The sequence below is a fragment of the Nylanderia fulva genome, unplaced genomic scaffold, assembly GCF_048542155.1.
Source record: "Nylanderia fulva isolate GAGA-0341 unplaced genomic scaffold, ASM4854215v1 Scaffold48, whole genome shotgun sequence".
Lineage (NCBI taxonomy): Eukaryota > Metazoa > Arthropoda > Insecta > Hymenoptera > Formicidae > Nylanderia > Nylanderia fulva.
This window is the reverse complement of record NW_028190565.1, coordinates 1153829-1178626: the sequence shown is the minus strand read 5'-3', so window position 1 is coordinate 1178626 and position 24798 is coordinate 1153829. Positions and strand designations below refer to the sequence as shown.

The 24798-nt window shown below is 34.7% G+C and overlaps 5 protein-coding genes across 13 annotated transcripts in view; 4 read left to right on the top strand and 1 right to left on the bottom strand.

Annotated features, from left to right (window-relative positions):
• Window positions 1-439: 439 nt before the first annotated feature.
• GlcT (ceramide glucosyltransferase) lies at window positions 440-4790 on the top strand. The gene has a single exon (XM_029312643.2). It carries the CDS (start codon window positions 456-458, stop codon window positions 1788-1790), a length of 1335 nt encoding a protein of 444 aa, XP_029168476.1. The 5' UTR covers window positions 440-455; the 3' UTR covers window positions 1791-4790.
• Window positions 4791-11018: 6228 nt separating this feature from the next.
• Window positions 11019-12469, top strand: Acbp1 (Acyl-CoA binding protein 1). Its single transcript, XM_029312671.2, has 3 exons — window positions 11019-11205; window positions 11869-11983; window positions 12079-12469. Exons 1-3 carry the CDS (start codon window positions 11191-11193, stop codon window positions 12216-12218), a joined length of 270 nt encoding a protein of 89 aa, XP_029168504.1. The 5' UTR covers window positions 11019-11190; the 3' UTR covers window positions 12219-12469.
• Window positions 12386-20725, bottom strand: LOC114938657 (dnaJ homolog subfamily B member 6). Of its 6 annotated transcripts, none has more exons than XM_029312663.2 (8): window positions 20557-20725; window positions 16757-16858; window positions 15933-16042; window positions 15487-15597; window positions 14500-14676; window positions 14163-14424; window positions 13958-14047; window positions 12386-13622 (listed from the first exon to the last, which is right to left on the bottom strand). In XM_029312663.2, the coding sequence occupies exons 2-8, from the start codon at window positions 16819-16821 to the stop codon at window positions 13454-13456; spliced, it is 984 nt and encodes a 327-aa protein (XP_029168496.1). In that variant the 5' UTR covers window positions 16822-16858; window positions 20557-20725; the 3' UTR covers window positions 12386-13453. The 6 variants fall into 6 exon arrangements, 5 of the variants coding, with proteins under 5 accessions (XP_029168496.1, XP_029168498.1, XP_029168500.1 ...); XM_029312665.2 differs by lacking the exon at window positions 20557-20725 and adding an exon at window positions 20327-20466; XM_029312667.2 differs by lacking the exon at window positions 20557-20725 and adding an exon at window positions 20108-20244.
• An 802-nt stretch (window positions 20726-21527) lies between these two features.
• Window positions 21528-23262, top strand: Arpc4 (Actin-related protein 2/3 complex, subunit 4). The gene is made up of 4 exons (XM_029312719.2): window positions 21528-21884; window positions 22130-22456; window positions 22529-22699; window positions 22782-23262. Exons 1-4 carry the CDS (start codon window positions 21882-21884, stop codon window positions 22785-22787), a joined length of 507 nt encoding a protein of 168 aa, XP_029168552.1. The 5' UTR covers window positions 21528-21881; the 3' UTR covers window positions 22788-23262.
• Window positions 23263-23403: 141 nt separating this feature from the next.
• The window catches only part of NfI (Nuclear factor I), a 36253-nt gene continuing 34858 nt past the window's right edge, over window positions 23404-24798 (top strand). For all 4 annotated transcript variants that reach the window (XM_085486846.1, XM_085486844.1, XM_085486845.1 and 1 more), the window contains exon 1: window positions 23404-24361. The gene's annotated coding sequence lies outside the window, so the exon portion shown is untranslated. The remainder of the gene's footprint in view (window positions 24362-24798) is intronic.

Here is a 24798-nt window from a genome sequence, read left to right as displayed (position 1 = left end):
TAGCTCGAGGAGCATCGGCAACGGCAACGACATCGGCAACGAGAACGCCGGCAGAGGAATTGGCGGCGTCGTCGAGAGGGAAGATCCCAAGTCGGAGCCAGAGGCAGGTAAAGATCGGTCCGCTCGACGATGCTCGGCACGAATGTCGTCGTCTGGTTCGTCGAGAGGTCACGACGGAGGTCCCGTACACGTTTCCAAGAGCGCAGCCAGAGCCAGAGCTCAGGAGCGCAGGAACCCGGGAGATGGTCGGCGGCGCGCAGTTGACGCGGAGGAGGTTATCGCTAGAGGGAATTAGAGGGAATTAGAGCGCGAAAGGGGTCGGATTGAAAAAAGGTTGTGAATGCGTTGCCAGGAGCGTTGCCGCCGCCGCCGTCGTCGTCGCCGTCGCCGTCGTCGTCGCCGTCGTCGTCGCCGCTGCGAGGATGAGGAGTAGACAGCCGCGCTCGAGCTGAAGGATGCCGTCGTCGTCCGCCGACAATCATGTTATTGCCCGGGAGATTGCGTTACGCGACGAGACAAACGGAAAAGGCAGAAAAGCGGAAAGGAAGGTAGAGCGAGAGGGCCGAAACGGACCTTCGCTCGTCCTCTGGAAAATGAACTCCATGTTATATACTTTTTACGTGATCGCGATATTGTTTATGCTATTCTGGGCAGGTATGTGGGTCGTGCACGTGCTGGCATTGATCGCCGGCCGTTGGAAGCTACACCGGAAGACGAATCAGGCACCGAGCTACGAGGTTCCGTTGCCGGGGGTCTCCGTCATCAAGCCCTTGATGGGAGTGGACCCGAATCTCTTCGGCAACCTCGAGACCTTCTTCACCATGGAGTACCCCCGGTACGAGTTGCTCTTCTGCGTCGAGGACGATTCCGACCCGGTGCTGATGCTGGTGCGCAAGCTCATCGAGAAGTATCCGGAGGTGGACGCCGGACTCTTCGTCGGCGGCTGCAACGTCGGGGTCAATCCCAAGATCAACAATATGCAGCCGGCCTACGAGGCCGCCAAGTACGAGCTCGTTCTCATCAGCGACAGCGGGATCCGGATGAAGGAGGACACTCTCCTGGACATGGTCGATCACATGACGGATAAGGTGGCCCTGGTCCATCAGATGCCCTTCACCTGCGATCGCGAGGGCTTCGCCGCCGCCTACGAGAAGATCTTCTTCGGGACGTTCCAGTCCCGGATATACCTCGCCGCGGATCTCCTCAGGATCAACTGCCACACCGGCATGTCGGCCCTCCTGAGGAAGTGCGTCCTCGACGAAGTCGGCGGCCTGAGAGCCTTCGGCATCTACCTGGCCGAGGACTTTTTCTACGCCAAGTCGCTCACGGATCGTGGCTGGCGCATCACCGTCTCCTCGCAACCGGCCTTGCAGAACAGCGGTCTCTGCGAGGTCACCTCCTTCCAGGCGAGATTAAGACGATGGGTGAAGCTGCGGGTGGCGATGATACCCAGCACCATCGTCTTCGAGCCGCTCAGCGAGTGCCTGGTTCTGGGTGGCTTCGCTTCCTGGGCCGCCAGTGTCCTCTTTGAGTGGGACTCTCTAGTTTTCTACCTGGTGCACATACTTTTGTGGTTTATGTTCGACTGGACCCTCCTGTGCGTCGTGCAAAACGGTCCACTGCCCTTCAACAAACTCGAGTTTGTGTGCGGTTGGTGGCTCAGCGAGATTACCAGGCCCTATCTTTTCTTTCAGGCTGTTCTGGATCCTCTTATACAGTGGCGCTCGCGCGTTTACAAGCTCAAATGGGGCGGCGTCGCGGAGGAGGTTAAGGCGAAAGTCAAATATTAACGATGATATATACTCTCTAGGACTCTGATGATCGTGTCGAATGCCCCGAGTCCCGAGGCTTCTTTTTTTTTAGCTTAGCGGCCCTTTTTTCTCGCAACAAATGTGCAAGGTGTTGAACAATTGGACTTTTTTTTTTATTTTTATTTTTATTTATTTTTTTTTTTTATAGAGAGGAAATACGACGTTTCAAACATTTCACTCCTTTTACAGTAGTAAATGGATTCCTAATTCTTTAACACCCTGCATAAACTCGTGGTTTTTTAATTTATAACCGATCAAGGGCGAAACAAATCTTTAATTAATCGAGCGTCTTTGTTTCATTTTTTTAAAAGAAATTGACTGTGGCATTTTCATTTGCGACTCGATTATCTATCAAAATATTGATTAATATCGAAGCTCGATTGTTACAACTCGACAAATCCCGAACAAATAAAACTATGTATTATTAATGGTGAAAGAATTTCCTCGACGCGAATATGTGTTGCGACTTTAATTTTCACCACGATAAGAGATCCGAACAAAAGTTTTCGACGAGGAATCTATAGTGTTACAAGTTACAAGATAATGTGAGTACGCGATTTTATCGTTATACGCGTTTGAAACTTATCGCGCGAATCGATCCAACGGGTCCAACTTTAACGATAGGTAATTGGCTCTTCTTTTTATGTACAATACAGAGATATGTCAAGGAATATATATATACACATATATATAATATGTCGGATAAATTGTATAAGATTCTGCTTCTCATTATTACAAATTTTGTCAATGAAAATGCCGAATGCAAATTCAAAGATACATGTTGGATTGTGACGTCAGAGGTGAGAAAATACACGCTGAAAATTCGTGCAAATCTCTCGGCGCACTTGTAAAATAGTCCGAAAATGATTTCTCGACGGTCAATTAATAATTGTAAAATAATCGTGATATCAGACTTTATCATACGGAATGACTGTGCATGTGCAAAGATCAAACGGACTGGACCTCGTATTACAGTCATTTTACAACTGTTGATTAATTATAAAGGGAAAAAGATAGTTTTCAAGCTATTTTAAAAGTTTATATTAAAGCTATCTGAAGTAACGTTTCATCAAGGTATCTTTTTATCTAAAAATGACACGCAAGAGTTTTTAGCCTAGGTTTTCTCACCTCTGACGTTACAATTTTAACATGATCGGCGACGAACCAGGCAGACTCAAGTCCTGGTGTTACGTCGAGCGTAAGAAAAAAAGAGAAAACGAATAAAAAAAATGGAAAAACTCATATTTGCGCAACGAGAAAATAAAGTTGGCCGAATCGATCTATATTCGCGATACATCGACGTGTCAACGAGAGAAATATTAGACGCGTATTACATTTCCATCTCGAGTCACGGTATGCTCAACACACAATGTGCTGCAATGTGTGGAGATTTTTTCTCTCCGTGAAAAAAAGACATTATTTATTTGTAATATAGTTTTTATCGATACGTAAAGCTAGTCGTGAGATTTAAGATGTACAGGTCGGCGAGTATCGTACGGCATTCGTCTTTCCACGATCCGCGTCGAAAAAGCGCATTCTATTCACGATAAGATTCATCGAGATTGCGCGCTATACGATTAGAAAAATTATAAAGACGATAAATGAATCGTGCGAGATGTATTCGCGGAGGCTTTTCGACGACTTTTAATCAGAATCGCGGTCGAAGATTCAAGTATTCTCACACACACACACACACATCCTGCTATTATAATTTAGATTTAAAATTGCGCAAATGTGTTCCGTGTATGTGTGTGCGCGCATGTATGTATGAATGAATGAATGTATGTATGTGTGTACGTGTGTAAATATAAATATATATATATATATATATATATATATATATATATATATATATACATACAATTATAATGTATAGATAGGCACACGTATTTTTTTTATGTGGCGTCTATTTATTTCTCAGTTCTCTAAAGTCTTGCAAAAATGGGAAATTATTAGTGACCTAGAAACTCTTGGTAAAGTATATGTCTTATGCTAATACGGTTACGTGATACATTCGTTTCCGCTGATTTACTCCGAAACTGTACTCACGCTGTACTTAACGTTAGATACACATTTATATACATATGTTTGTAATAAGACATCAATTATCCGGGCACCGGTTATATGTAGATGTTACTCGACTGTCGACGTTCAGAAATGTTATTTATTTCTTTTTTCTATTATGATGTATCTATTTTTTATTAATATTTACACATGCGTTTACACTGTTTTGTTTTTAGTGCAACTGAATTTTTTTTTTTATTTATTTTTATTTTTATTTTTTTTTGAAAAAATTTGGTTAAAATAGTTTTATGATATTTTTATAATGTTTACACGTTCACCGTTTGTATAATACAACGTTTTTCTTTCTTCTCACTTTGCTTTATTTTTTTTTTTTTTTGGAAAATTTATTTGATTTCTAATCTCTCGACATAGATTCTCTTTATCATTGTTTGCCGATAATCGATATCTTATTATACCCGAGTCGCAATTATTTGGTTTCTGGAAACGAGCCTTCCATAGTGCGCTTGTTGTGCAAAACGCGATATCTGCGTTAAGTGAGCGACATAATTGGTTTGAAACTCGAATAAAACGCACACTTAGAACGATAAGGCCCCGACTTAATCTTGAAATTTGTAAACGGGTGCGCTATTAACCCGTAATAAACGCGATTAGGCTCTCTTTTTCTCTCTCTATCTCTCTGTATACGTTATTACGAAAATTTTTAAAATAAAGCAGAAACAATAAGTACCACATTAACGATGAGTATAATTGATTCTTATATAATTGATGTGTCTTATAGATTTTATCTATTTTATCACACGATCGATGATTATGTATATTATACTTGTGTATGACAGGAAACGTATTATTATTCCATATATATGTGATAACGTTATGGAAATCCAATTGTTTGCTTCAGCAAAGTCAGAGATTGCTTAACATTCGTAAACACTCCAAATAGAATGATTATGTGAATTTCAATGTTCTTTTTTTCTCCTCCCAACCTTTCGATACATTCATAAGAACAACACTACATCAATGACATCAATATTTCATTCACATTCATATACATTCAAATAATATATTATATATATTAATATATAAGTATATATATAATCGATAGTTTGCGAGACTCTCTTTCAATGATTCTCCGAGTGCGCAAATGTGATATTAAATATAAAAGAATTTGTTTTTTTGCGGCGATACAATTGAAATACAAATTCTCTAATTGGATATAAAGAGTGCATTTCATGAGAATTGTTGAAGAAATAAAAATAACGTAGTCAACGTATAATTGACAGATCAATGCGTGATTTTGTGTGCATGTGTGCGTGAATGAACATTTCAGATCATCTCGTGAATAACGATATAAATTTATCCTAATCGAGAGAATCTTAAGATGTGTAATATTCATCAAGGCTATGAAGAATATACAAATAAAAAGATTTCGCTATTTTTCTCTCATTAAATAAAAACAAGTAATAATAAGACATTTTGAAACGTCATCGTCGCGCGAATGTCATTTGATATGATAACACCGATGTCTAAAGTATATAGAAGGTGAATCATTGTAAAGCGAAGCGGTATCTCATAGATAACTGATCATTGAGTCATTACGATTATTTCGCGGTTTTCGAATTTATTTCTGATGGATCGTTGAGTTATAAAAAAATCTCTCGACTTTGATTTTTAATAAATAACTTGGATTTTCTCTCCTCTCTTTAGTAATCGATCCAATAGCTTTTCGAAGAATCCTTCGTTGTAATTAAAGTACATCGTATATATTAATCAACGCGCGTAAGCAGGAAATGACCTCATAAATATTGAAACATGTCAATAAAACGAGTTTCATTACTAAGCTTTGTTTACAGTAAAAATCGTTATATATATACGAGAAAAAAAGAATAACTGGGTGAAAATTGCGATAAAGCGAATCTTTACTTTATTTTGAATCTTTGAGTGTGTTATCTGTACAAGCGTAGTAATGCGGTCATTATAATTTACTTGTTATTACACGTAATTGCATATAATTACAATTTTAAAATACCATACAAATGTCGGTCGTGTGACGCAACAAATGCACGTGTGCAAGGACGTATTTATATATACATTTGTCTCACGCATTTTATATCGTGCACAACTGCACATGTACTTTAAAAGGTGTGGCAAGCACGACCATAGTAAATCCCATCTAATTTGCGTTGTTCGATAAAATGCTTGATATAATAAAAAGGAATTCGTATAACGCGAGATAAAGGTGTGAAAAAGTTCTTCAATTATTTGAGGTGCTATATTTATCAATTGAAATTAAACGTTTATGAATTTCTCTGATTAAAATATTTATCAAAATCAAATATTATTTTTTTATTATTTAATTTATTGTCTCATCACGATTCCTATGATTTTCAGGGTAAATTCTAAGAGAAAATTCTCTTAAGAAAAAATATAGAAAAAATTGATGTTTTAGCTGTCGAAAGAAAAGAACACAAAATACATTTATATATAATCCACTTGTTAATTAGGTAAATATAACCGACGATGGTTGGGAATTAACTGAAATTATAGTGAAGGAGAGGCAATTTACACATCGTAAAAAATGCAAAGGCGCCAAGTTGATACTTGTCAAAAGAAACATTATAGGAATGAATATCTTTCGACATATAAAATATGAAATTGTGTGTCCTGTCGAGTGAATAATAGAAACATAACGTATAAAATCGATGTACCCTATATACGCGAGGGCGACAAGCAACGAATAAATAATAAATGGCGAGAAAGATAAAGGTTCGAGTTTGATTTCTCGCCATTTTTTTTGATTTCTCTGATATGCAAATACGTGTATCGTGAATGAATCTCGTGATAACTCGTACGAATGAAGCGGAAACGTGTCTCACACACAATTGGGAAATTGATATATCTCCGATATTGATCTCTACTAGAAAATAGGCTTATCTCTGTAGCGAGATAAATTATCGAACATTGCTACATCGATTGACACGTAAGTCGAATATGGTCGAAGGAAATGGTAGGGCGCGGATGTGTATCTTCTTCGCTTACATAAGACTCTTTTCTCTCTCCTTCTCCGGAAAAGAGCTTTATAGAGTTGAAAACGGTTTTCTCAAATTTACATAACTATGCATCGTTTCTTTTCAAACACTTTTGTATTTCCTATTCTTGTCCCGAAGAATTTTTATTAAGGTATATATGTATATATAGTATACTATCTTATATCTCTTTCCCAACTATAGCTCTTGTACATAAATACAAATTTCTTCTTTAATCTTTTATGTATATTATTTGTAGAAGCATTCATACTTTGTTATTAATTCAGATTTGAAATAGAGTATAGCCTAGCTATAAGCAAAACATACATTTAATGATATTTTTTTTTGCACAAGTGAATTTTTGTAGAATATATAGATAAAATTTAATGCATGTTCTTATATATTTTCTTAATATTTCAAGATATTTCTTGTATCTCTCATCAATTTAAAATGACGTAGTGAGATATAACAAGATATTCTTTGAAATCTTACCTCTTGAAAAAATTTAGTTGAATCTAGATAATTTGGTTCAACATTCCGAAATTTTATCATGCACGATTCGACGAAAAATTTATTAAAATGTTGATAATTTGCGATCCAGTAATTACATTTGTCCTGATTCAATTTGTATGTAAACCCGATTTACTATACTCATCCACTTCTTGTTTACTACTTGTTTAGCTGCTTAAGTGGATTACATTTACTACTCGAGAGCTGCTCCCTTTTTTCATCATTGTATAATATTATCATCGCATATTATATTCCTTATTCTGATAGAGAGTGCAGTAATAGCGAAAATATATAGTTGCATCAGCACGTATGTATAGATAAAATTTAATCTTCGAAAGATAGTGGCATCCGTTCTAAAAACTGGGTGGATTACATCTTCCAACATTTCTTACTTTTGCAATCAGAAGACGTAATGTCCTTAATTACAGCTGTCGCGTACGTGACTCGAATCAAGTTAGTAATAAGCCGAGAAATTAGTACACTAGTATATAAACTAATTTCTGGGCGATGCGTGCATTTTCTCCCAAGTTTCGTAATGAAACGATATTGTGAAAATGAGTTAAAGTGCACAAATTTCAAGTCAAAACTGCTCTCTCTCTCTCTCTATCTCAAAACTGGTTTATAAATGTAATAAATTACACAGATTTTTAATGCTATGACAATTATAGCATAAAATATAATATAATTATTGCATCCTTGCGTGTATACAAATATATATATATATGGTCTTAAAGCTGGAAGCGAGAGAAAAAGAGGGTGAAAACCTGAGGAGCCGTAAATTATCCCTCGTGACACTTCAATAAAATATAATTATCAAGTAAGTGTCATCGTGTCGAAATCTAATAATAGGGATTAAATGTGTGCGACTTCACCCATCAATATAAATTATCTTCTTTGCGTGTTTAATTTAATTTTTTCGGTTAATATTTTATATTAGTGTTTCAAATGTCTCTATAGAAAATTATAGAGATAAAAAAATGATATATGTATCCACTTTAGAGAAATAATTCAAAATATAATAGATATAGGTAATGCATTTTTTTCATTCTTATACGATGACTATTCTCGATAAAGTCCAATTAGTTGAACATGTAAACATTCTTAAAAATTGAATAATATGATTAAGATTGTATTGTTTAATTATTACTTTATGAGTATGATAAAAAATCTGCTATTCTTTTTTATATATCGTGATTTTTTCTGCATCTTCTCCCTGCGTGTACACCAAATTTATAATTTATAATTTAATAATGTGTATAAAAGATGTATTTTTGACATACTTTTGCATCAAGTATGTTAGTGTATTTTGCTACTAAATTATTTTATCGCGACCTTAAATTAAGAGACGCTTGCACTTTGAAACTTAATTCTTTTTTCGAATAAATTATTAAGAAATGAAAGAGAGAAATGCGTTATATTCTTGAAGAACGTATATATGCACTGAAGAAGCACGACCGCATAAAAAGTGTGTGGCTAGCAGCATATAACACTCTTAGCATATGCAATGGTTACATTTTATGAAACCTTATTCTATTCTGCTAAATTGTATTATATGCTACGCTGAATCTCATTGTGTGATGTTATATTACAATATGTGTCTCAGACAGATGTAATGTACATACATTTGAATAATATATATATGATGGAACGAGAAGAGGAGAAGTACGATCTTTTGCATTCCTCTCAAACGATTATAATATTATAGATATATATATATACATTCCATGAGATCATTAAAGACGTATCTTTGAGAAAGAAGCACGAAAGAGCTCTAGAATAGTTCAGAATATAGTCTGGGGTAGTTCAGAATAGTCTCTAGAATAATTTTTAGGATATTTGGTGTTTTACATTCTATAATATCCTCAAAGATGTATATATCTTTGAGAAAGAAGTACGAAAGAGTTCAGGATCTGGGATAGTTTAGGATAGTCTCTAAAATAATTTTCAGGATAGTTGGTGTTACATATTCTATATAATATCAAAGACGTATATTTTTGAGAAAGAAGTACGAAAGAGCTCTAGGATAATTCGGGATAGTCTCTAGAATAATTTTGAGGATAGTCTAGGCTAGTTCGTGTTATACTTCATAATGCTCGGTTGCGGTAGTTGTACTCTGAAATTTGGGGTACGATAACGTGTATACAGTAAACTGTAAGTTGTCAAGGGTAAAAATACCGCAATACGACGCGGCGTGTGGTGCAGTCGGTTACGACAGAATGATCAGACATAATGTAGTAGACACATTCAATGAGTACAATTGATTCTTTATAGCGACAAGCAGCGAAATCAGAATCCTTTCTCGCAAATTGGTTCGGCATATCGTTGTAAGTTATAAAAGTTGCGTGTGATCGAATCGTCTTACTTGCTCGACTCTTGCCTTCCCGCGCTATCGATCACTCATATGTAACTTTGAAACACAGGTGTTTACGTCTGTATAATTATAGAGAATTAACGATTGAGAGTCGTGTTTTATGTAGCTTTGACATTTACCCCAGTTGTCTGAACTCTCGTCAATTGAAAAATATTTACGACGTATACATCATCGTGATCATCTTGATCTGTCTTGAGTTGTCAACGGTTCGCGTAGGCCTCATTGTATTTCTCGTATAATGTGCTTGTATGAATTTTAAAGAGCCTTCATTGCATAGATCAGCATATATATGCGCGCGCACAAGAGAGAGAGAGAGAGAGAGAGAGAGAGAGAGAGAGAGAGAGAGAGAGAGAGAGAGAGAGAATTGAATAAAGGTCTATTATATATGGAATTAGTTCACACATTCCGAGTTTCTCTCAATGCAACGTTATCATTTTTTTTTTTCATTCAAAATGTCAAAAAAGGATAAAATTGCAAATTTGTTGAAAGCTTATTTTAAAAATTCGCTTTGTTTTGAATGAACAAAAATATCCCACCATCTTGGACTGAACGAAAAAGATACATATTTACGTATTTTTCCCTTTTAAAATTTATCATTTTTTTAAATAATATTATTTATTTATTCAGAATATGCAAATTTGTGTTATGTGAGTAGAATGTTTTTACGCAATACAAATCGTTTACCGTGCGTCGATATTCATGTAACAAAAACGATTGTTTATTGGTTTACCAGATGGAAATGTTTTTTCATAGAGGACACCTCTATCTGCGATTCAATTTTACGAAGGAAATAAAATCATTGAACCAAGTGGACAGAATTGGCTACATATTTTACGATAATACGCTATCATTTTGAATTAATTACATATTGATTGGATGCAACTAGTAACCGTGGCATGCTATTAATAGCTTCTCTTCATCCTTGTCATTCATTTATCAACTTAATTATTCAACTTCGCGCAGCTCTATATACATCAAACATTTTTCTATAAAAATTCAATAATTTTTTAAATTTAATTCTATATTAATTAATTTATTCAATAATTATATTCGCAATTTTATATTCAATAAATAATTTCAATAATTTCTTAATCTTTTAGGCTGTTAAAAATAAAACAATTCATCATCACCTTTTTTGCACTAAAATATCTGCAGCACTTTCGCATGATATATGATGAATAAATAATTTAGGCGAAGCACGAATCTCGTGTATAGCGATGATTTCAGCTGTTACAAAGGTCGTTCGATAATGTCCGTAGTAAATTATTAATCGTTGCATTAAACCGGACGCTAAGAGCACCACGTATATACGGCCACGTACGTAGTTATCGTCCTTATCATCAGCCTTCGTCAAGTCGTCAACACGCGAGTGTCGTAACCTCTCGCGCGATATTCTTCCCTCGGGATCGTCATTTTGTAAATTTCCGTGTCGGAATTCACATTTTCCGTCATGTCGCTGGACGAAGTGAGTATTCGATTACTTTTATTCGTTTAAATGAAAAATGCAATCGACATAGCTCAGAAATTACATCGCGAAACCCATCCTCCGACCGGTTTTTGTTAGTTATCAGCGAGTCAAGCTTTTACCAGTGGACTATAGTGATGTTCAACTATCAATTGCAAACTTTTTAAATGTTTACATTTGAAATGTCAGTATAGGTGTGAACAATGTCGGACCTGATTATTATGCTCGAAATTGTTTTAGAGGGACGATGTACTAATACGGCGTAGTAAAAAATTTATTTCTCTTCTTAAAAATAATCTTATTAAATATTAAACTAATTCCTAAATAAATCTAAAGAAAAAATTCACTAGACAAGATCAGGTTATATCATTCAGCCAATAGCGCTTCAATTCCACTGATAATTCATAGCATTGATATTTGCAATTTGTAGATAAACTGTTATTTATATAACGATTAGATCACACAAATTTTGTGATATAAAGAAAGAGAAAAAAATGTTCAAATTTTAAATCAAATATATATATATATAATTTCTGACCTAACAAATTTCAATTTAAATTGCAAATTCATTATTTTGATTAAATTGCAATTATTCATCAGATGTATACAAAAAGTACACAATAGAGAGAAATTTCTATATTATTGTATAAATATTTTTTTCAGAGATTTGAGAATGCCGCCTTAGCGGTAAAAGAATTGGCTGCGCAACCAGAAGATGAGGATCTACTTGAACTGTACGCATTGTACAAACAATCCATCATTGGTGATTGTAACACAGGTTTGCATTCACAGAATTTTTATATAAAATAGATTACTTGTCGCGCCTATTTTCATATATGTATATAATTTCAATAATGTCTTTAAATTTTTTAGACAGGCCAGGTATGTTGGATTTTAAAGGCAAAGCAAAGTGGGATGCTTGGAACAGTAGAAAAAGCATGGGACAAGAAACTGCGAAAGAGCAGTACATTGCTAAAGTGGAGGCATTAATTGCTGCGATTGGGAAAAAGTAGATTTGTTATTACGCATACATGTATGCATAAATAATTATGTGTCTAATCTCACTAAAATGTGACACTTTTCATTTTTATATGGAAAGTGCAGGAATTATGTATTCACATGTGAATAATTGGATACGGATGTAGGATGTCAATTTTTTCTATTGTTTAGCAGCTACACGCACTTGTATAAGGCTTTTTTAATCTTGTTTTTACAAATCTTGTATTCACTTTATTACAGTCAACATAAAATTACTTGTCGCATATGTCTCTCTTTGTCACAATTATTTTCCCTTTTTAACACGAACAATAATTTAACTTTGCCATTTGCGTTTCAGTCCCATACTAAAGTTCACTCACACCGACTCACGATTATTAGTGTATATTAATAATGTATTTTTATATATATATAACATTTTGCTTATCATTATATACACATATGGAAATAACTAATTAAAGAAAAATAGTTCCCTAAACACACTTTCAACGATATATTTCAACGTGGTGTGTGTGTGTGTGTGTGTATTTAACTAAAACTTAAATTGGTAAATAACGCTATATAGCCAACGCGACAATAAAAATACGCAGCGACGAAAATAAATTATAACTATTATTAACCGATACGAAAGATGTATAAGGCATTTTTGTTTGAGAAATCGTAAGTTTGCGTCAGTTCTGTAACCTAGCGATACCTAGTTTAATCAAGATTTAAGTTAACGCGAATGCCGTCGGTTACATTTTACAGCTATAGATAGAGGCGGATGTTACTTGCAAATTATAGTTTGGATTAGCAGCGTAAGCGATACGCTATCACGAGTACCTAATTCGACTCGAACAGCTCATTTTTTTTTTTTTTTTACAAAACTAAATGATTTAACGCTAACGGATAGCGCGCCGCTTCGCTTTTGAAACCAAAAGTTGACGAATCTTGTTTTTTCAAGTGAATTTTATTAATCGAAACCGCGTGGATACGTCAAAAAATTAATTGTATCATGTTTTTATATGATATTTTTTCTTTCTCTCTCTCTCCCCCTTTAAATGTATAATAACTTTATATATAAATTGGCAATATTTGATTTTTTTTAAAATTTCTATTGGATAGTAGATGGTGGATAATAGTGACATATATGTATATAAAATGAAAATTTGAATCAAACCACATGAAATTTGAATCAAATCACATCAATCGAGTACATTAAGAGCGCATACTTGTCGACTTGAATATATAAGGAACTTGACAAGAGCAAAATTTATTTCCTCTTACTTCTATCGTGCTTCTTACTCGTGTGCGGATGATGACGCGTCTTTACTCTGCTAGCTTTTAGATAGTCGCTGTGGATCGCGTTCGAGCTGTGGCTACCCATCGTGTTATCATTGACGTTCTCACAGACTTGTCGACTCGTCGATGCTTCGTCGAACCTAATACACACATAAACAAAGACGAGATGACGGAAAATCGAAGTTTGTGAAAGGCAATATCTCGTTCTGTCTTATTGTTAAATTCCAATTATCAACGCTCCGATCACTCGGGCTTAGAGAGCCTATCTCACTATCATCGATTGTCAATTTCGATGAGTAACGCGTTCAAATACGTTACGTTCTCGACGAAACCATTGCGAGGGAGAGGAGAAATTATATGTCGCGGTAGATATCTACGCGGATACCAGGTTTGCTGATGTTCGAACCGTGACGACAGGAATTTCTCAATTGCCAAGGAGAGATCGAGCGAATGATGAGATGAGTTTTAACTGTACGTTATTGACTGTGGTACGCCGTTCACCGTCTTCGATTTCAGTACATCGTTTTCGTAAGACATTATAGTTTCTTTCCCATTTTCCAAGACTCTGCAAAAAAAGAGAAAATAGACGATTAGAAAGAATATATATATATATATATATATATATATATATACACATATAGCATTCACGAGATTTGCGACATGTACATTATCGGACATACTTTTTAGTTGTAATTTTCTTTCCGTCGATGAAACGGGTCGACGTACTGGTACGTTTCACAGCGGCACCACTGCTCGCTCCGTCGAAACTAGTAAAAGTATTAAAAGAGGTAAAGTTGCCCGTTGCGCTGGCATTCTCCATTAAATTGTCGAACGGTAAACGAAAGCCGAATCCAAAGGGACCGAAGAAGGAAGTACTCAGACTATTATTAGTCGGATGACCGTGTCTCCCCGTAGCGCCTCTTCGGGAACAGCCGTGAAAACCTGCAAGATTCGACAATCACGTTTTGTATTCATTGTATATATTTACTATTTCATTGTGCGCACGTAAATACTGACCGGCAAATAAATCTTCGAACGGTACACCGTCGAAAAATTCTCTAAATACTTCCTCGGGATCTCTGAAGACGAACGTGCCGGCAAAGTGCGAATCAAAGTCATCTCCATGGCGTCGTTTGCTTCCGGGCATTTGAAGACCTTCCTTGCCATACTGATCGTAAACGCGCCTCTTCTTTTCTAAAAATTTCCAAGCAAAACGATTATCACTTTCCATCGGCTTCGATCATTATCGTTGAAAATTTTATTCCTTTCAATCAAAACTCAACAAGCGAAGGCTTCTGCAAAGTTCGCCGCAAGGTTAGTCCAATATCAATCGATAAATTCAAATACAACATGAGAAAAACGTTTCAGAGTGTCAACAATGCTCGAGGATTTATCGCGACTAATGTAGCTCTCGCTTGATTTAGCTTACGCTATTATAATACATATACAAGTATTGATCGTTCTTTTTTCTTTTTATCAAGAATGTAACCGTTTCGATCGAGTTATAATTCGCTAGCTGTTAGACACACGCTGACAATATAATGCAGGCAGGGTTAACTGCAATGTGGTAGTTATTCAGCGTGATACTATAGGGAAAACTCGCAAAGTTTCTTCTATTATTACGCTACTATTTTTACAGGAATAAAAAGGATGAGCGATCAGGGATGTGTATTCTGTTTATACTTAAGATACAAAGTGTCGTTCTAATAAATAAAAATAAATAAATATTTGTAAATTATAGATTACACATGGTAGCACAGTTTTTATAAATAGCCGTAAATCAAAATTGATCTCGAAAATCCTCGCTCCTTGCGTCGTGTTAGATTTCGCGCGCGTTTAAATTTTTTTTGCGAAAAAATGGAGAAGAGAGAGGCGGATATATGCACATTTTGTGTGGCACAATAAGGCACATTAAGGCGAGAAAAAAAAAAGAGAAAAGAAAAACTACACTGTATACAAAATGTTTTGAACACTCTGCAAATAAATTTGTTGTTCAAGTGATACCGAAATATCGCTGGAAAGGAGAATCAAAGAAACTTCGGAAGGTGAATCCACGGCCAGGCCTTGATGCCGCCTTCTGATATAAGCGCTGATCGTAAGTGCGTCTCTTCACATCTGGAAAGATTTTCTATATCGCCCCGATCTTCTCTTACAAATTATACACGCACGTTCCTCGTTTGCGCTCGTTCTTTTGACATTTTTTGACACTCTATTATGCAATCTATATCCTCGGAACGAGCATTTTATATGACCTTTCGTTAAAAAGAAGGCGGCAGTTTCTATCGCATTAATCCTAGAAATCTGCTATGCTTTTACAGAATCTAATCAAAGCATATCGTGTGTGTTTCGCGACACCAAGTTGCGTTTTATGACTAAAAAATGATTTCTCGACGAGAATCATGGAGCGTGTCCTCTCAATTTGATTTATTATCGTCGTAGAACGCACTTACCATCGCTCAAAACTTCATAAGCTTCTGAGATCTCCTTGAATCTTTTATTTGCCTCTTCCAAATTATCCGGATTCTTGTCTGGATGCCATTTCAATGCCAACTTTCTATACCTAAGGAATGAAAATGCCGGATATTGCGTTAGCGGAGATTATTAAAAACATCCGTTCGCGTAAGAATAAAATTGCAATATTATTCGAAACTTGCAAAACTGGTTTACAATTACACAAAATGAGATACAAATATTTTATTAACAATTAACCAATACAATAAACAGATTACTTACAAATTCAGATATGACAAGAGTTAATAAGAGTTATTAGATGCGACAAAATTATTTTTAAATTCCTCTATATTTATCTTCAACATTTTGATTCTTTCCTTAGGACCATCCTCAACATATCAATTATTTATAAAAAAAAAAATCACGTGTATAAATCCGGACGAAGATGAGACTATTAGAATTTCTTTCTAGTTCTTTACATACTTGAATATATATTTATTTATATATACAGAGAGAATTTTTTCTTAGAATTTACCTTGAAATTTACCTTGATAATCGTGGAACATTACAGGAGTTTCTCTAATTAATATTTACCAGAATAAAAAAAAATAATATATACATAGTAAAATTAATCGAATAGATTTTATATTTTATTGTGGTAGATATTAAGATTCTTTATTGTGGTAAGTTCTTAAAAGATACTTCCAATACCATACTGTCCCACATAATTACCATGATTTTGAGGATAAATTCTAAGAGAAAATGCTCTCTGTGTAGATAATTTTTTCTCGACTTATTATTTTAAACAAATGAAATAACTTACGCTTTTTTGATCTCTACACCGCCAGCATTTCGCTGCACTTCGAGCACTTTGTAATAGTCGACCATCGTTCGGCACGTCCGGAATCAAGGCTTAGGAAACCACCTGTTGGACAATGCGAGTCTTTATTATTATAACTGATATGGTAATTAATGAGCGAGTCGATTGTAATACAATGCTGCAAAGAGAGAGAGAGAGAGACGTATGATGAAAAGTCCGATTACTAACAATAAGTGTCGCCATGCTTTCTCGGGCATCCTTTTAGGTGACGATATTCTCGCTTGTAATATATGATAATTTCTAATGTTTTGACGAATAAATAATTTATCACGATTCTGCGTCGTGGCTGTGTGATGTATAGCGATATACGACGCACATAAATGTCATTAACAATTTAAATAGACCGCGGATAAAAATAGATAGCGCATTATCGCCTATTGCTATCTATTGCGGTGTCGCATCATTTTTTTTGGGTCGAATATGCAACATGCTACTCGTTCACACGTACACATACATAAAATGATGAAAATCTAAGCGTTTGCAAACTCGCGAGAGGAGGGCGACGAAATTGCTAAAGTTAGCCAAGTCGACTATCAAAAATAGTTTGAAACATGGAGGGGTATAGAGATTGTTACGAATACAAAGTCGCCCGGCTTATTTGTGTTTTTATCGCTATCGATATACCGCTAATTGCCATGGAAATTAAATTAACAATAAATGAAGGAAAAAATGTACGCGAAGCATCGCGCGATATCTTTGACAATTTTCGCTTCTTGCTAACACAAAGTATCAATGTATCTTTGATACTACTGATACCACTTTTGCCTCTGATAACTCTGAATCTCTGCCAAATTGAAATCTGTAAACACCCCATCTCTCTCTCTGTTGAATCCAAGGAATCGTACACAGAGAGAATTTTCTCTTAGAATTTAATTGAAAATCAATGAAGAGTTTCTCTAAAATATTTACCACCAATAAAAAATATTAATGATTTTTTATTGTATTAATTATTTAATTTATTGTCCGACGATTTTCAGAAGAAATTGTAAAAGAAAATTCTCTCCGTGTAGAGACGAGCCTAACGTGAAAACATTATAAAGATCAGAAGCAAATATAAATAATACAAAGAGGTAAGACGAGCCAAAAACGCGCAAATAAAAAACCTAAATCAATTCGGATACTGTTTATTAGTTTGAAATGAACGTTTTGGTCCTACTTCGGGTCATCTTCAAAAAGTATATAAACAAAAAAAAAGAAACATAAACAAATGAAAAAAAATCTTACAAAAGAAGTGGATGTCTATATGAAACGAAATTAATATATTACATTAAAAATGGACAATATATTACAAAAATTAGCATAAATACATGAGATCCCGGAATCCTCCGCAAATTGGAGACGTTTTCCATCCCATAAAGCTGATGTGTACTTTCATTTATACACAGAGAGAATTTTCTCTTAAAATTTATGGTAAGAATTTTACAAGTTTCTCTGATTAATATATTTACGTCAATAAAACATTTAAATATCTACTACAATAAGATATAAAAAATATGTTCGATTAATTTTTATTTTGATTAATCGGAGAAACTCATATAAAATTCTTCCATATTGTCCCACAATGACATGATTTTCAAGGTAAATTCTAAGAGAAAATTCTCTCCGTGTAGGGACAGAGATGCTCGTCGCGCTACTTTTGGATTCGATTTTGGTCCATCGAAATACTGCCTACGCGTTTCGCGGATCTCTCACAGACTCTCAGGTGAAGTCGTAGCTCGTAGCCAACGTGCTCGTCATCGCGACGTGGGTCGTCCAGCGACCACGTAATCCTACGTATATGTATATATATATATATATATATATATATATATATATATATATCTCCCGCCTGCGTAATAACTACACGAATTTCGTTTTATCTCGATATATTATAAATTCCCACTATCTTCGATTATTCTTATCTCGTTAGATTTTATCGCGTCGCTGCAACAAAATCCCGAAAATTTGAGCGGACCTTGTTTCTCTCTTTCTCTCGAGTCGAAGTTCGACCTTGAATTTTCACGGTAACGCTTCTAAATCGAGCAACGTCCTCCGATCGATCAAACTTTTCGAGGGCCGAAAATGATCGCGGAAGGAAATATATTTAGCAATCTCTCTCTCTTTCTCTCTCTGAGAGATTTTCGCGGAGAGCGAAGCGATTCCAGTGGGCGTCCTTATGTTCTTCATGTTCTCACAGAGAAGCGTGACGTCAGTTTTACATATTTGGCCAGAGAACGACATATCGAAGGAAAAGGATTTCGCGACGTCCTTCGCTCGCGCGAATCTTTCCGCGTGTTGTCCTCGTTATAATTTAATTATCGACTCTCTCTCTTTCTCTCTTTCTCTTTCCAGCGTGATAGATGGCGGTTAATTGTATCATTTGTATCACAATCTCATTCACACATACACACACACACATACATACACACATACATACATACATACACGTATAAATATATTTTCTTTAAATTCTACAATGCAAAGTTACAATTGTAAAACATTTTTGCAATTTGCTAAACATTAATACTTTGCATAGAAGAGAAAAACATTAATTTTGCATAAAATCATTGATTCAAGTAACAATAAAGAAATGCATAAGTAAAATAAAGAGAAAACCAATATCGTACTAATAATACTTTAGTATCTCTTGGCGTACAGAATGTATGTCATTGTGAAATATAACAGGAAGAATGAAATGTTTTGATTCGAGAGAAAAATACATCCGTACATCTTGAATCTACTTCCGATTTGAATTTACACAATTGCACTGTACTCTATCTTACATGAAACAAAGAGAAAATTAGAGAGGAGAAAAGAAAGGATTTGCTTTCACCTCTATTATTAATCTAATCCAATAGACAAGACTCTAATCTCTCCATGTCAAATACATAAATTGTAACAATGCTAGATTAAGTCGAGATAAAGACCCAAAATATTGCAAAATGTTTTACATTGTACGATCGCATTGTATCTTCCAATGTACAATTATCAAATACATTGCTGGCACAGTTTCTTCCGATTACACAATATGATACAATGTCATTGTCCTTGGCATCGGGGCCATATATATTTTTATGTGCTTTTGTCGCAAGTCGCTGATGATTAATATAAAATTAAAGGCTGTAATTGTAAAACTGTGAACAATTATTAAACTACAGATCCATCTTCCCATCTTAGAAAGAATTGTTTGCGCAACTGTGTACCTCCTTTTGCCGCATCCAATTAAAATATCACCATTGTTACAATATTGTTATAGATAGTCGAGGGAAACATTGATTAACGGTAGGTAACGTTCACCGATCAGATTCGACATACATTTCGACGAGCTGCGATAAACTCAGTAGTGACAGCACCCAAAATGAAGTCTCGTTCAGTCACATACCTATTATTAATTTCACTTACGACGTACGAGCGCACTTTATCGTCAACTGGAAGTAACTGACATGTACTTGATTTTTTCGACTCCAATTGGTTACTCGCATTGACTGATACCTGACGACGCTTTGGCGAGTACATAATAAAGGGTACACGTACTTTTACATGCCTGCGGACGTAATTGTCAGTTCATTGTCGAGCTTGAAACGTGTAAACGCGTGCGACGTAGGATGACTGGAAGGAACGCTTCTCCTCGAAAGTTTATTCGTTTCTAGGAGCTCGAAAACGCGTGTAAAAAAAAAACATGATAAGAAAAGCTCGCGGCCCTACAAAAGAGGTTGTTGCGCTCTGTCTCACGACACTGTTACCAAGTAATCTGCGGGACTCACCGGGAAAATGGCTCCTGTCCGTTGCACGTTAATCGTCAATCGTTTCAGTTGATTTTAATGATTAAAAGTTAAACTGTTTTGCCTTTCCCCCGAGCGGAAGGAAAGCGCACGTTCGCGAACAAGAGTGGAGAAACGCAACAACGTCGTGAAGTTGGTCTCAAACAAAGTTCGATTGTCCAGGACGAACGATGTTTCGATTTTTCTCACCTAGTTTGGAACTATATTCATGCGCCTTGTAGTCGCGCGTTTTTCAAACGCATCCCAGACAGCACCAAATTCAAAGTCGGCGCATAAGATATCTTTAAAATATATTTAAGATGTCTTTCGGATATCATATCATAAGATTTCTTAAAGCTGTCTTAAAGATTTCTTAATGATATCTTATGCGCCAATTTTGGGCTTAATGCTGTCTGTAAAATGATTTTACAAAATGAATTCTATATGTATTTGAAAAGGGACTCGAAATTGGTGACATACAAATGAATTCTTTTCGAATAGCTTGTGGGATCCCATCTATTTATAGACAGTTGAAAAAACATTTTCTTTTATAAATACATGTATACATATATATAATCTGTCAAATATGTACAGCTATTATTAGATCCTGTCCAAACAAATTGATATGGATGTATAAAATCATTGTCAGACTTATGCATTGAGGATTGAAGATTATTAAAATTTGAAAAAATTAAAACAATAGAAACTAAAATTTCTTTGTTCAGATTGAACTAAAATTTCACTTTTTAATTTTTAATTTCTCAATTTTACGATATGACGAGCCAAAAAGTATCTAGGGAAATTGGATCTGGTGAATATTAAGATGTATTCACATGATGCTTGTGGAATTGTGATTGGTCGTAGATTGAAAATAGATGAGTTTCTCTTCTCTCATTGGAGCAAAATCGACTTGCCCTCCTGCCTGAAGTTAGGCACATTTGGGAATAAATGCAAATGACTCGAATGGCCAACTTCGTGCGAAGAAGGCATTCTATACACTCAGCACTCTCAGCAGTGTATGTGCACGCCCTAAATCGGTGGAAAGCGGAGTAAAGTTGAAGAAAACACCGGTTTTGTCGAATAAAAATAGATCGAGTCGCTCGATTTCAATTAGAGAATCAGACTAATTAAAAGAGTTGCGATTTATAGGTTTGAAGACTCAAAGTTGTCCTGATCCATGTAATGTTTCATGTTTCCCTGTCGTGTATCTTTACCAAATCTCCTAAACAGTGAAAAGCTCGACAGGCTTTTAAAGAAACTAATATATTAACTAATACGGATGTTATATCGAATGTTTTATCGAATTTTGTGAGTTATCTTTTGCAAATATGGTGAGTCATTTTATCCAAAAAATTGTATCTTGACTAGCTTATAAAATCACACTTTACCGATTGCGGATGTGTTAGAAGGTGTGAGTTTTGATTTGTTTCCCTGAATTTTAATTTTCCCTTAAGATATCTTTGACTTTTGCTAGCTACCATTATTTGAAACGAAAAGTGCATTTCTGCAATAATTAATTGTGACAATTACTAGTATGTAACATTTTTCTAATACTGTTTCGCTGTTTGTTTTGCAGTCAGGAACGCTAAAACCCTATTTGACAGCAGTTAGGCGTACACTCACCGCTGCTATGTGTCTGGAGAATTTTTCCTCTCAAATTGTGGAAAAGCACAATAAACCTGAAGTAGAAGTAAGAGCCAGCAAAGAACTGCTTTTAACTCCTATCCTGATAAGTAGAAATGATAAGGAGAAGGTCTTGATCGAATCTAGCATAAACAGTATGAGGATAAGTATCGCTGTGAAACAAGCCGATGATCTAGAAAAGATTCTTTGTCATAATTTTACAAGATTCATGACAATGAGAGCCGAACATTTTATGATACTCAGAAGAAAACCAGTAGAGGTAAGTAATTAAAAGCTAATTGTTTAATTATTTACCTGTGATCAAGTATATCTTATACAATGTATGTTTTAGGGCTATGACATTAGCTTTTTAATCACCAATATTCATGTTGAGCAAATGTACAAACATAAGATAGTAGATTTTGTTATTCACTTTATGGAGGAGATCGATAGAGAAATCAGTGAAATGAAGTTATCGGTTAATGCCAGAGCGCGCATATGCGCAGAGGAATTCTTAAAAAGAGTGAGTATCGAGTTACTGCTTTTATCGAGTTTGTAACATTTATAAACAATATTAATCTAACATTAAATTTTCAATTTTTCAGTTTTAATCCACTTATATCAACTATTAGTAATATATGAATAATTGAAAGAATTGAAGCACACAATGGATATTTATTGTGCATTGATATTGTCCATCGTACAACTTTGAACAATAACTCTGACAAAATTAGGAAAAACATTTTTATAAAATATCCAACGAAATATCCTTCTCCATATACTTGGATCATTCCATGTTAAATAAGCCATTAATGTTACTGATAAAACTTGCTTCAAATCTTGTTATATGGCAATTCAGGAATTATTAAGTTTGAATAGTGTTATTTACATATTTATGATATTGATTTTTAAGCATTTTTATAAGAAAAAATTTGGAGAAATTTAAAACCAAAATTATTTGTATATTTGTAAGCAAATTATGAAGAAAATGATATTTGAATAGTTCAGGAATATTCGTAAGGATCAACTATTGTAATTTTAAGCAAAGCCACAAGTTTGAATTAAATTTCTTTTCAGATTAGACTATTTGACATGGAATAATTTACTTTTATTAATGTTTGCTAAAAAGTTGGAAATTCTTAAAAAATTATGATCAATTAACATATATATACACACACACATACACATGCATATACACAATTATTTCTATTGTAATTAGGTATAATTTCAAAACCTATTATATGACTATCAAATTTATAATTATCAGAAATGTTTGGACAAATTTTTGTCGTTATTATGGAAATTGCTTTATCAATCAATTTAATTTTAGTTAAACTTTGTTAGATATTATTAAATAATTATGGGTGTTTTTTGTAATATTTGAATTTATATACTTTTTACTATTTATAAATTTTTATAATCTTATAAATGTACACACCTGTAGTTGAAATAGCATTTGAACTACAATGTAAAATATAATTTAGCAAAATTATCTCAAATTTGAAAAATCTTGGCATATAATTAATAAATGATTATTTAATAAGCATCTATTTTTTTAATGTTAGTTCTGAAAAAAAATATTTTTAAAAATATTTTTATATCACAATCAAATAATATGTTACTAGGAATTTAGATCGTTTATTACATTAAAAGGAGGAGTACCTCGTCAGTGATTTTACCATCGAACAAAGTAATAATAATTCAAAATTGGCGCGTTTAGAAGAACAAGTGCCGAGTTGTCAATAATCTACGTTGATTGGTTGGTTCTAAAAGTCAGAGAGCCAATCACATTCGAGTGTTACTAAACGGTTTCGCTGAACGCAGCCAATTGTATTCACGAAAAATCAGATCATTTTTTATATTAGTAGTACAACGATGTATTTAGAATTTAGAGTCTCAATTTTATTTCATTTATTAGACAAACTCGTGTAATTATCTGTTTCGATGATTATCTTGAGACAAAATATTTTTTATTGTCAATTAGATAACGAAAGTGCGCCTTCAGAGCTGCAACTCGATCAACGCTTGTGTGAAATGTGTAAAAGTGTTGTGATCGCATTCACGATGGCTCCGTAAATCCTCTCCTCTGCGTAGAAAAATATTCCGTTTATATATTTATGATCGATCGATCGCCCCAAACGTCAGTGCAGTGTGATTTGCGAGTGTTTTTCAACTACACGACCACGTGAGTTATTTTCCTGAAATCTCTATCGAGATTTCTATATATTCACTATATTTCATCTTTTTTTCTTTTCTGTCTGGAAATTAATCTTGCGATCTTTTATACGAGATTTTAATATAAATTTAAGGTCTGCATTAAGCTTATTACATATTAGATTTTCAGTATCATTCACTGATGAAAGATATTGTTTTGTTCGAAAATTAAAATTTTCTTTCTCTCTCTCTCTCTCTCTCTCTCTCTGTCTCTCTCAAGATATATAGTTTTTTATTGACAAATTGTTATTGATAAAAATTGATGCAAACCTATATAGATATTAAAGTCGTTTTAATGTATGTAATGACAAATTCTTATTAAACAAACGCAAGGTTTTAAAACTTGCATCACAGATTATTGCAGCAAACCGAACAGAACCGCATAATAAAAAATGTTCGAAATTATCG

Coding starts and splice junctions, on each gene's coding strand:
- GlcT (XM_029312643.2), top strand. CDS start 456: ATGCCGTCGTCGTCCGCCGACAATCATGTTATTGCCCGGGAGATTGCG.
- Arpc4 (XM_029312719.2), top strand. Junction 22,457..22,528: donor TCAGAAGAAAACCAGTAGAG/GTAAGTAATTAA, acceptor TGTATGTTTTAG/GGCTATGACATTAGCTTTTT.
- LOC114938657 (XM_029312663.2), bottom strand. CDS start 16,821: ATGGTCGACTATTACAAAGTGCTCGAAGTGCAGCGAAATGCTGGCGGT. Junction 15,598..15,932: donor TTATGAAGTTTTGAGCGATG/GTAAGTGCGTTC, acceptor AAATCTTTCCAG/ATGTGAAGAGACGCACTTAC. Junction 14,425..14,499: donor GTTCGAAGATTTATTTGCCG/GTCAGTATTTAC, acceptor CGAATCTTGCAG/GTTTTCACGGCTGTTCCCGA.
- Acbp1 (XM_029312671.2), top strand. Junction 11,984..12,078: donor CATTGGTGATTGTAACACAG/GTTTGCATTCAC, acceptor TAAATTTTTTAG/ACAGGCCAGGTATGTTGGAT.